The 12,338-nt window shown below is 36.8% G+C and overlaps 1 protein-coding gene across 4 annotated transcripts in view; it reads left to right on the top strand.

The window, feature by feature from the left end:
- Window positions 1–12,338, top strand: part of myo3a.L (myosin IIIA L homeolog) — a 120,007-nt gene that overhangs the window by 66,126 nt on the left and 41,543 nt on the right. For 2 of the 4 annotated variants that reach the window (XM_018267245.2, XM_041565852.1), the window contains exons 21-23: window positions 3,922–4,075; window positions 6,341–6,429; window positions 8,186–8,315. In XM_018267245.2, coding sequence (XP_018122734.1) covers window positions 3,922–4,075; window positions 6,341–6,429; window positions 8,186–8,315 — 373 coding nt within the window. Of the gene's footprint in view, window positions 1–2,738; window positions 3,179–3,921; window positions 4,076–6,340; window positions 6,430–8,185; window positions 8,316–12,338 lie in introns of those variants that run through there. The other 2 variants (XR_005961752.1, XM_041565853.1) reach the window with 2 other exon arrangements.

The raw sequence follows: 12,338 nt of genomic DNA, 5'->3' as shown, positions 1-12,338 counted from the left end.
AGCAAAGGTTAAACAAAAGTGTACAGTATAAACCACAAAACCTTTAATTGCTTCTGTAATTAAAGAAAATATGACAGTTCTACACTGCATAATCCAACAGAATGTAAAATGTTATCAAATAACATTGCAATCCCTTCCAAGCCAAAAACAACAATTATTGACAACAATTCGGCAAATTTAAAAACATTCAAATGCAAATTTTCAAGTATGAGAAACTCAAAAACTCGAGTTTTTGCCATCTTAAAGCTGGTGCAGGGGTGTAACTATAGAGAAAGCAGACTCTGTGGCTGCAGGGGGGCCCACGAGCTATAGGGGCCCATGAGGCCATAATTCATATACCATTTTAATAAATATTGGTAAAACAAGTCAACCTGTAAACATTTCGGGGGCCTGAAAAATTATTGACTGTGGGGCCCTGTAATGTCTAGTTACACCACTGAGCTGGTGAGTTCATGTAGAAGTCAATGGGAGCTGTAATTCCAAAATTCAAGCTATTTTTCAATTTGAGTTTTTCAGGTGAATTTAAAATTTGGCAGACATGTTGAAAAGGAAGGAGAAAATAAGATTTAACTGTGTTCATGTTGTTTTTTCACAATCAAATTTGTTAGATTCTTGAGTTTTGTAATAAATAAACCATCAGCTGGAAAAGGGCTACAACTGAAATTAGATGAAGGAGAAATGCTTGATAGGAGAGAATCCCCAAAGGAAAATTCCCTTTATGGCAATTTGATGTAGAATAGATGCAATATAGATTCATACTTTATAAAATACATATAGCATGAAAAATGGCAGTCTATTGTGTGCAGTCCAAGTTTTGTGCTATTGTTTTAATGTTGACCTGTTCTGTTACAGAGTTTAGTTCCAAGGTGAATGTCACCATGGTTTCCCATTAAACTGTCATGATGACAACTCAATGTCATCTGTCATTATATGCTATTCTTATGGTAGCTTTCAGAACAGATTTCCTGGCGACAGTGTCCACTACCTCATTTTACTAAATTGTTTTGGTAACCTTTGTTTCCATGACAACAGTCCCTATGATAATTGACATTTTAGCGATAATCTCCATGGCAACAATTACAAGGTGTACCATCTACTAAACAGATTGGTCATTTGACCATGCCAAGGCGCATGTATGTTGTCCCCGTGCCTGCATGGGTTTCCTATGGGTTCTCTGGTTTTTCCCAATCCTCCAAAAACATACAGGCTCCTGGGAAAATTTTTCCTACTGTGTGTGAATGTTATGAGGACCATAGATTGTAAACTCCACTGGGGTAGGGACTGTAGTTTAATCTCTGCAAAGTACTGCAGAAATAATAGTAACAATAAATAAATAGTGATGGGTGAATTTATTCGCCAGGCGTGAATTTGCGGTGAAATTTGTGAAACCGCCACGACAATTCGCCAATGTCAAAAAAATGGACGCCGGCATCCATTTATTTGGACACCGGTGCATATTTGTCAGCGAATTTGCGCCAGCATCAAGAAAATGGACGACAGCATCAAAAACGCACACCGGCTTCAAAAACTAGACGCCGGCGCCGTTTTGCTAATTTTTCGCCGTTTTTTTTCACAAAGCAAAACGCCCCAAATTCGCCCATCATTATACATAAACACATCCATAATCACCATAAAAAAACAATTAAATTTTGATGGTTTCATCATGGGCATGATTTTTGTAGAAAAACTCATTCATCCCTCCAACAATTTTCACTGCTCCTCAAATGGCAGGACAGTTCACTATGCAGAATGGTTTTGCACTGCCTGTACATTTAATCAAACCCTGGGTTTCCAATAAACCAGAGAGTATGAGAAATTAAAATCAATGGATGAAAACAATAAAAGTGCCCATGAGTGCAAATATATTTTGTTGTTTTTACCATGTTTTATGCCCTTTCAGGATTATTTTTCTTCTATTGAATTCATATTATCAGAGTAAAGGTTGATCAGTTTGTAATTGGTATTTTATGCATTTTAAGCAAAACTGACCAATTCAGCTCTGCCAAAAAATTACCAAAATGTCAAATTTTCACTGGAGTCAACGGGAAAGTAAATTAAAAGGCTCCCACATTGCCAATTTCTTCCAAATAAGGTGCTCCTTAGATACACTGAGGTAGGGGCTTCCACTCCATTGGTGAAAGGGAATGGATGACTAATTATGACTGTGTTCTTTGCTGATGCAAAATACTGCATTTTTTCTCTGCTGAAGCAAACTACATTGCAAAATTCTAGTTGAGATTAGCAAAAATCTTCCCAATTAGGGAAACTGTGGATTTCACAGCAAAACTGCACTGGGCAAAAATGTGTTAATTTATTTTAAATTTACACTTACACCACATATCAATGCCTCTGTATTCATTTAAAATAATTAGAATGTATTCAAGGATTTAATTTTTTTTAAATGCCTACAAAAATGTTAATGAAATAATCTATAACCCTAAGGGGCTTATTTACTAACAATTGAATTTCTATTTTTTTTCCCCACAAATCTCCATGTGTCTATACTCTAGAATTAGAGAATTGTATTAAATGTAAAAACCACAAAAAACTCGAATACATAAATTTACCAGGTAAAGTCAATGGGACCTGCATTTTTAAACAATTTGGAATTTTAGAGGGTTTTGTCCAAAAAACTAATTTTTTTTTAGAGGTTTTCAACGTATTCATATTTTTAGTGCATAATTTAGCATTGTTTTTCATTCACACTTTTTATATTCGTTTTTTTTTTTTTTTAACAGATTCCATGGCGTTATTGTTTTTAAAAACCTCTTAAAGCACTAAAATGAGACTGTTGATAAATAGGCCTCCATGTGTCTTTAATTATTATTGTTAATAGTTACTTGACTTCATTTCTGAGCATTTTTTAAAATATTTGCTGTCCCACTGTAATATTATGTTACTCCATTATCATCTCCCTATGAAGTCAATCCATTTTAATTCAAATCACTTGCGTTTGCAATACATTTAGCCTTCTGTAATTTACATGACCTTTTCCAATCACTTGCAATGAGACTTCAAGGGAAATTTGGCCTTTATGTTTGCTCTGGTACATGCAAATTAATGAATACATGAATCACTTTTTTATGTTAATGCAATTTATACTATAACATATATAAATATGAACTTCCAATTCAGATTTTTTCTGTTTCTTCTATGCATACATTGAAACAAAACAGTGTTTTATATTAAATGAAAATAAAAAATTTTTTTTTGAAGTTTTGCCTGCTTGGCTTGATTTTATCTTTCTACCTCATTAGCAAATCTATTTGACATTTCCATGTTTCATATATTAGGAAGAAAGACAGAAAGGTTACTTGAGCAGGCAAACACTAAAATCAGGTTGTATAGAGACTGTTGATTTCTTTTCTTTTTCCCTGTAGAAAAATATTATCTAACAACTGAGTGCAAATGTAATGGTGGATTTGATCCAGTTAAATGTAATTTCAATCTCTGCATGAAATAAGCACTTTTTTTTAAGCATCGGAGCCTGTTTAAAAACCTGTTTTAAATTTAAGTTGCAAAGCAGCTTTTCTCAGATCAGAACCTATGGCATCAATGAAGGATTTACTGAATCCATCATTTTTCAATTCAGCCCAAATACTCCACAAAAGATCCTGTTGAAGGACTACAAAGCCCTAATATTTACATTTTAGAAGAGTTGCCTGATTAACATGTAATTTTGGAACCATTAACAGAGGAACCACCAAGAAGCATAATCAGATTAATCAAAAGAACAATAGTGGAAAGCACAGAATCAAAGAAAAATTGTTCCATTCTGAAATTAATAATAAATAAAACCGTATTGCTAAACTGTAACGATTTTGCTTTTTATATTTTTAGGATTTCATTTTGGGGCTTTATATAGTGCAGTGAAAAATATTAATTAGATCAATGTATGCAATTATCAATATTGTTTTTAAGAATGAATACTTAAATGAAGATGTGGATGTCAGGCTCATTGAATATGAGGATAACCGTCCGATATTGGATATGTTTTTACAAAAACCAATGGGTTTACTCTCTCTTCTTGATGAGGAAAGTAGATTTCCACGAGCAACAGATCAAACACTTGTAGGTAGGTTTTATTTGTAATTGTGCTGTTGTTAGGCCGTTAAAATATATAATATTGGGCCAGATTCAGTTTGATGAGAAAAGCTTATAGTTATATTTTAATTCAATTCCAGTGACATTCAATTTAATGACAAAAAAATCAAAAATCTCTATGTTTATCACATTAAGGGGCAGATTTATCAAGGGTCGAAGTGAATTAGAGGGAATTTTCTAAATATAAAAACTTGAAATTCAAAGTCATTTTTTGGATACTTCGACCATCGAATAGGATACTACGGGGCCGATTCACAAAGGGTCGAATATCGAGGGTTAATTAACCCTCGATATTCGACTGGGAATTAAAATTTTAGCGCAAATAGTGCGATCGAACAATCGAAGGATTATTCCTTTGATCGAACGATAAAATTCGAACGATTCGAAGGATTTTAATCCACCGATCGAAGGAATATTCTTCGATCAAAAAAAGTTAGCCAAGCCTATGGGGACCTTCCCCATAGGCTAACATTGAGTTCGGTAGCTTTTAGATGGCGAACTAGGGGGTCGAAGTTTTTTCTTAAAGAGACAGTACTTCGACTATCGAATGGTCGAATGGTCGAACAATTTTTAGTTTGAATCCTTCGATTCTAAGTCGTAGTCGTAGTAGAAGGTCGTAGTAGCCCATTCGATGGTCGAAGTAGCCCAAACTACGAATCCTTCACTCGAAGTTAGTGAATCGGCCCCTACGATTTCGACTCGAAGTAAAATCGTTCGAATATTCGACCATTCGATAATCGAAGTACTGTCTCTTTAAAAAAACTTCGATTTCATTACTTCGCCAAATGAAACCTGCCGAAGTGCTGTGTTAGCCTATGGGGACCTTCTAGAGCATTTTTCTAAGTTTTTGGAAGTCGAAGAAAAATCGTTCGATCGATTGATGAAATCGTTAGAATCGTTCGATTCGAAGGATTTAATCGCTCGATCGAACGATTTTACTTCGACCGCAGGATACCCAAATTCGATGAAAAAACTTTGACGTCGAAGTATTTCAATTCGATGGTCGAATTTCGAAGTATTTCTAACTTCGAAATTCGACCCTTGATAAATCTGCCCCTAAAACTCTATTTGGAAGTCTATGGATAAAAACTGGAACTGAGTTAGAAAACAACTCAAATTGAATCTCGCCCATATGTTTTCATTGTTTTTTTGTGATAGACCATAATATAATGTTTTCTTATAGATTTGAATCTGGCTTCAAAATTAAAGTGAAATATATATATACATATATATATATATATATATATATATATATATATATATATATATATATATATATATATATATGTATATATATGTATATATATATATATATATATATATATATATATATATATATATATATATATATGTAATATCTTAATAAATAGAAGGCTTGAACAATTTATGCAAATGAAAAGTAGGTCATAAATGTTTTTATACTCCACTTTAATTTAATACAAAGTAAAACTAATATTAAAAGCATTATGCCACATAATTTAGAGCACCCCCAACTGAACCTCTGCAAACTACTAGAAACCAGGCCTAGGTCTAGTGACACTCCAAGCAAAGCTTGACAGCTGCTCCCCCACCACCATCCAATGCGCTGTGTCTCAACCACACAAGCCTTTTGTGACTACCCCAGCCAGGTCTACTCCTACCAGGCAGGGGTGCAGAGTTCTTAATGGGAATGCTGATCTTTGCCTTGCTGAAGCAATGCTTTTGCACAAGATCCACTGGGGTAACTATAGAGGAAGCAGTCTCGGGAGGGGGGTCAGGAGACAGGTGAACCTGAACACAGGGTTTGTTCCTTTATAGAAAGAAATCCCTCTCCCCAGTGTCTCTCTTACCAGCAGGCTGGGAGCAGAGGACACTGGCACACAGGGAGTGGCTGGATAAAAGTGACCATATGAGAGGTTTGGTTAAGAGCGGCCATGCAGAGGGTCGGATAAGAGTGGCCATGGGCCAGGCCCCTCTCATTTTTCTTTTGTGCAGGGGAGAGGCGGTGCAGGCTTGTTACACCACTGACAAGGTCCAATAACAATTAAGAGTGAAAATTTATTATAGAATGGACAAAGTGCAAAAAATGGGAGCAATGGCAAGAGGGTGAGAAACATATCTTTGATAGTATCAGTTAATGAAAGGAAATAGATAGATGATAGATAATAGATAGATAGATAGATAGATAGATAGATAGATAGATAGATAGATAGATAGATCTGAATAGTAATTTGAAATACATTTTTATTAATTACAGAAAAATTTGAAGATAATCTGAAGTCTAAGAATTTTTGGAGACCTAAGAGGGTGGACCTAACATTTGGAATCCACCACTATGCAGGAAAAGTATGTAAACGAACAGCCCATTGTCAAATGGGAAATACTTTTTGTCACTCTTCTATCATCTTGTTTGTCTCCTCACGTGCATATTGATCAAACTCAAACTTCCCAGGCCAAGACAGGGCTAATTCTGTCTATATATATATATATATAGTATATTGTACTAGACTTGTTTTCTTGTGTACTAATCCTCTTACCATTTCCATGAATAGCATGTTTTGCAATAAGAAATCAGAGTCAAAACAAGGCTTACTGACATGGTTAATACTATTCAGAGGAAGTACGATAAATGTATTTACTTCGTGCTTAGGGAACCTTCATTTATACGGCTTGATAATGTATCACAATAATCCATAAATCTCTCCCTTGAAAAAGAGGCTTGATCTTCAGTTTTAATTGAGCCCATAGATCTTCAGTTACTTAATCTTAATCCTTTATGACTGGGCTAATCTCAGAGAAACAGATCAACCCCGTGATCTTTCCCTGGCAAAAGGTTTTAAAATGCAAGTAAAAATAAATATGCCTAGTCAGAAGAAAACAAAAAAACAAAAATAAAATGATGTTCAAGTATAGTAAAGGGCTGAGCAAGTATATTATCTCAAGTATACTTTAGGTGTATAATGCTGCTACTGGGTGTTTACACGATGTATAAATACATTTTATATGTAATTTATTTTTAAGTACTATAGAAATGCCAATTTGCAGTCTAGGTTAACTGTATTCCGTCATATGTGCAGCACATTTACATTTTAAATGCCTTCATTCTTCTTTGATAGCTAGAGACAAGCTGAACCATGGTGTTCAGTTTTGTATTCTTGGGTTTCAAGCAAAGAATTTGGGGTTTAACTGGTAGTGCTCACGGTAATTCAAGCCACATCATAGTACTAAAAAAGCTTCTGATTACAGGCATGGGACCTGTTATCCAGAATGCTCAGGACCTTGAGTTTTCTGGATAAAGTATCTTTACGTAATTTGGCTCTTCATACCTTAACTAGAAAATCATGTAATCAATAGGCTTGTTTTGCCTCCAATAAGGATTAATTATATCTTAGTTTGGATCAAGTATAAGCTACTGTTTTATTATTAAAGAGAAATAAGAAAATAGTTGTTTTTTTTTAAACTTGGATTATTTGGATAAAACAGAGTCTATGGGAGATGGCTTTTCCATAATTCAGAGCTTTCTGGATAATGGGTTTCCAGATAATGGATCTGATACTTGTATATCTAATGAATTGGTAGCATTGGTATTTGCTTTAAATGCAGTGAAAAGAGAAGGGTGAACCATTTGTGATTGAATAACATACAACAGATATCTTAAAAAAATGGAAGGCAACGGTGCATTTCAGAAAAGAAAAGGTTACCTACTCTGATTTTCTTGCCGACAAACCATACTAAGCTTTAGTGAACTTTCAATTCCCTTCTTAAAGAGAATGGGCTAATCTCAAGTCAAAGGAGTGATGTAAACCTTCTTTCTTACTGACTTTTTATTAACTTCATGGAAAAAAGAGATTGTAGAGGAATCGAGTTATCGCTCCGTTGGTGAAGGTGATAACTGCTGCTGTAAGTTCAATTTACTGTCACTTCTAACCACATTTCTTAGGACTGAAATCAGAGTAGAAAGTTCATAATAAAGGAATGTTCATGCAGAGTAATTGTTCATTACTAGACCAAATTGCTAGAGAAACTGAACTGTCTTCGGTCACATTGAAGAACAGGAGGAACTTCTGAAACTGCTAGTTTGTAACACAGTGTCTCTTTGAAGCTTCTGTACAATGCAAGTGGATTTCTGGAGAAAAACAGAGACACTTTGCCAGCCGACATAGTGCTACTCCTTCGCTCTTCAGAGAATAATCTGATTCGGATATTAGCCACCAATCCTCTGACTAAAACAGGTAAGGGCAGAACTAGTGTGTTTATACACACATTTATATCTGGAATGTGTGTTGTCGGTGTTAGACTAGAGCACCATGGGGCCATTAGAGAACCTGATATCAAAGGCCACCAACTGGAGCCCTTGAAATTTTTATCCTTGCTGAGAAAATAACTTGTATTACCATGCTGTTTGTAATACAGATTATATATAGTTACTTTGGGTAATTTATTAGCTATTCCTCTCCCATTTATACTGTGTAAATTCTTCGTCTGACCCCCACCCACACACACACACCCCTGTCCTTATCTATAGCAATACATTCCACTCTGTCTTTTCCCTGACCCCATCATAGGCTTATAAGCTAACCCTTCCTATCAGGGGCGGAACTACCGGGGGAGCAGGGGGTGCGAGCGGGCCAGGGCCTGCACCCCCTCAGGGCCCCCCGGCAGTCCACCCGCCGCATGTTAATGCTACGCAATATGTTGGCGCTATATAAATACATGTTAATAATGTTCCCCGGCCTGTTCCGGGTGTACGGAGGGGGGCCCGGCTGCGCGTCCTGCGCCAGGACCTGCCCCCCTCTAGTTCCGTTTCTGCTTCCTATCACTGCTGTAAATAAATGAAAACACAAGAAAAGAGATTATTCTCATAGCTCCAGAAAGGACAAATGGTCCTCTCAAGTCAGGACCCACCAAAAAAAAAATCATAGAACCCAGATTGCCATTCTGGCACAGCACCATAATAGCCTTAGGCAGTAGGGAAGCCCTAACTTATTTAGTTCTTATAGCCGAAAATAACATAGAATGAAATTAAACATTATTAATCAGGGGGTTATTCATCAAGGTCCGAATTTATCTCAGTTATTCTAATATCCAACTCCGAGCAACTCCGAATTCCCGATTGGACTTTTTTTTATGAAGAAAAAAGCCAGAAAAAATAGGGTTCGGGTAAAACTCAGAAAACTTCGGAGCAAAACGTTTTTTGCACGAAAACTCCGAAATCATTGGATATCGGTACGGACATCAGCACAGAAACTGGGACCTTCCCCATTGATTTATACAGGACCTTGAGAGCTTTTAGATGCTGGGGTTTCGGATTCAGACTATCGGACTTTAATAAATCTCTGAAAATGTATCGATTTTTTTTATCAGACATCACGAGATACAATTCTTGTGCATAAGTCTTGTACAGATGTTCATAGATATCACATTTGCATGGACATTCAGTTGGCACAATGAACATGCAGGAGTAGGACACTGTCAACCTAGTCCCCTCCTCTACCTGTATCAGTAACTATCATGTCCTCTTGCCCTCAGTCACATAAAACATATTCAATAGAGTTGTGAATTTGTTCTTCCGCTTGTAATTGTGATAGTTAATCAATAGACCCCACAAATCACAGTTAATGATATATTGTCATGGTGTGATTTGACTGGCAAAACTGAGATACATTCAGAGGACAAATTAACCAATCAGTCCTGCACAACATTTGTATTTGCCAACACTTCGTCGTATCAGATTGTCTCTTCATACATTTTACAGTAACAGGGCATGTTTCCATTTGTCAGATCAATACATTAGATCAATAGGAAAAGCAACAAACGGAAAAGGACAGTTTAAATGTATCTGCATATTCTGTATTTTCCTGTCTGATATTTGATGGTAGCTGCATATATCATCAATCCAAAATGGAGAGGAGAGACCTGGGGCAATCTGGAAAGATCAGGCAGTATACATAATGCAAAAAAAGGCTAATTGCAGCCTTTCCTACACACTGCCTATGTAATTGACCCCTAAATAAATTAAAGGGATACTGTCATAGGAAAAATGTTTTTTTTTTTCCAAAACGCATCAGGTAATATTGCTGCTCCAGCAAAATTCTACACTGTAATCCATTTCTCAAAAGAGCAAACAGATTTTTTTTTAATTTAATTTTGAAATCTGATATGGGGCTAAAAATATTGTCAGTTTTCCAACTGCCCCAAGTCATGTGACGTGTGCTCTGATAAACTTAAGTCACTATTTAATGCTGTACTGCAAGTTTGTCGGATAACACCCCTCCCCCCCCCCAGGTAACCAGATAACAGCTCCCTAACACAAGATAACAGCTGCCTGGTGGATCTAAGAACAACACTCAATATTAAAATCCAGGTCCCAATGCAACACATTGTTACATTGAGTAGGAGAAACAACAGCCTGCCAGAAAGCAGTTCCTTCCTAAAGTGCTGGCTCTTTCTGAAAGCACATGACCAGGCAAAATGACCTGAGATGCACCTACACACCAATATTACAACTAAAAAAATACACTTGCTGGTTCAGGAATTAAATGTTATATTGTAGAGTGAATTATTTGCAATGTACACAGTGTAATTTAGAAATAAAAAATACATCATAAAAATCATGACAGAATCCCTTTAAATACCACAAAAAATAACCATTTGCAAACTGTCTCATATTATTCATCATGATACATAACAAAGTAAACTGTCTCTTTGAAACTGCCACCAGTGAAAGCTTTCTTATATTATAGTATTTTATGCCCATTTGAATGTGGCTCAAAGATATAAAAGATTTGGGAGTCCTGCATGACATGATGCGTCCAAAATCACTGGTTTACTGTACTACAGTCATAAATATAAACATGGGGAAACCTGTTTTGGTCTTTTTAGATCTCATCAGTGCACAATATTGGAACGTGGCTTTTGAGGAGTAGGACTTGGAGAGTGACCAAATGACGGGCACATAAAATGAGGAGGACTACAAGGAGCCATAAAGCCCATCCACTTTGACTGCTTGGAGAAATTTTTAATTCTCACTAAAGTATCATGGGAGGAATCATGTTCTCATTTTCGCCTTTAAGAGAACACTGCATGTGTATAAGAAGGTTTTCAATGCATTTATTGCATAGTGGAAGGACTTTTGGCTCATTTAGCTCTCCTGATCCTAATCTCTCTTGTTCTTCAGTTTAGTTAATCTTCAAATCCTACTTTTTGTTCCAATATCTATCAACAGGGCCGGAACTAGGGGTAGGCAGAAGAGACACGTGCCTGTGTCTCTCATCTTGGCAGCTCCTCCTGTCTCTTCAGCTCGTGCCTGTGTTCTTCCGTGCATACGCACGCGCACCTGCGCATGTGCTTGCACTCCCTGGCTGCAACTTCTATGTCCTTGGCACGTGTGCGCACCTTCGCACCTGCACATGTGCATGCCCCTCCCTGCACTCACGCACTTGAGAAGGGGGAGACATAGCCGGCTGGGTTGCCTAGAGCGCCTAACCCGCTTGGCCTGGCACTGTCTCTTAATTACAAGATTTAACATGAAAATCGACTGTTTGCAAGTTTGGATTTATGTCTCAGAATCTACAGTTAAATCTGTGGTAAAGTGATTCTGAATTCTTTGTCAGAGGCAGCAATATAAAGTCATTTAATGTCTTCTACCATGATTCTTTAAGTGATACTGACACGTTCCTATAAAAATCATAGGAAAAAATCATAGGAACGTGTCAGTATCAAGTACATGCTATGATCTTCCATATTGCTTCAGTGATGCTGGGCTGGGGGCAGAGAGATCCTTCCATAGGCTAAATTCCTGTTTTCATTCGTAATCAGCCTATGGAAGGATTGTGCCGCCCCCAGCCCAGTGTCACTGAAACCGAGATTATTTAGCAGTGCTGAAGGGTCGGGTGAACGCAGGTTTGCGGGGGCTGGTGATGGCTTTAAGGGGGGCTTTGAGGTGACTATTCCGGGTGCAGCATTTACTTGATACTGACACGTTCCGTTTTATAGGATGTGTCAGTATCACTTTAATTGAGAGAGAAAAGTCCTATTATTTGTTTTAATGGAACATTGTAAGGGGGTTAATTATCAAAGGTTGAGTTGTTTTTTCCATGAAAAATTTGTGTGTTCGTTGGTTCAGTAAAAAGTAGATTTTTAGGGTTAAAAAAGCCTTGAAAAATGATCGAGATTTATTATACCCCAAACTGGAAATAGCTTGAATTCAAAAATACACCATCTAAAATCCTGCCAAGGTCATGTAAAAGTCAATG

The sequence above is a fragment of the Xenopus laevis genome, chromosome 6L (assembly GCF_017654675.1).
Source record: "Xenopus laevis strain J_2021 chromosome 6L, Xenopus_laevis_v10.1, whole genome shotgun sequence".
NCBI lineage: Eukaryota > Metazoa > Chordata > Amphibia > Anura > Pipidae > Xenopus > Xenopus laevis.
This window is presented reverse-complemented; position numbering and strand designations above follow the sequence as displayed.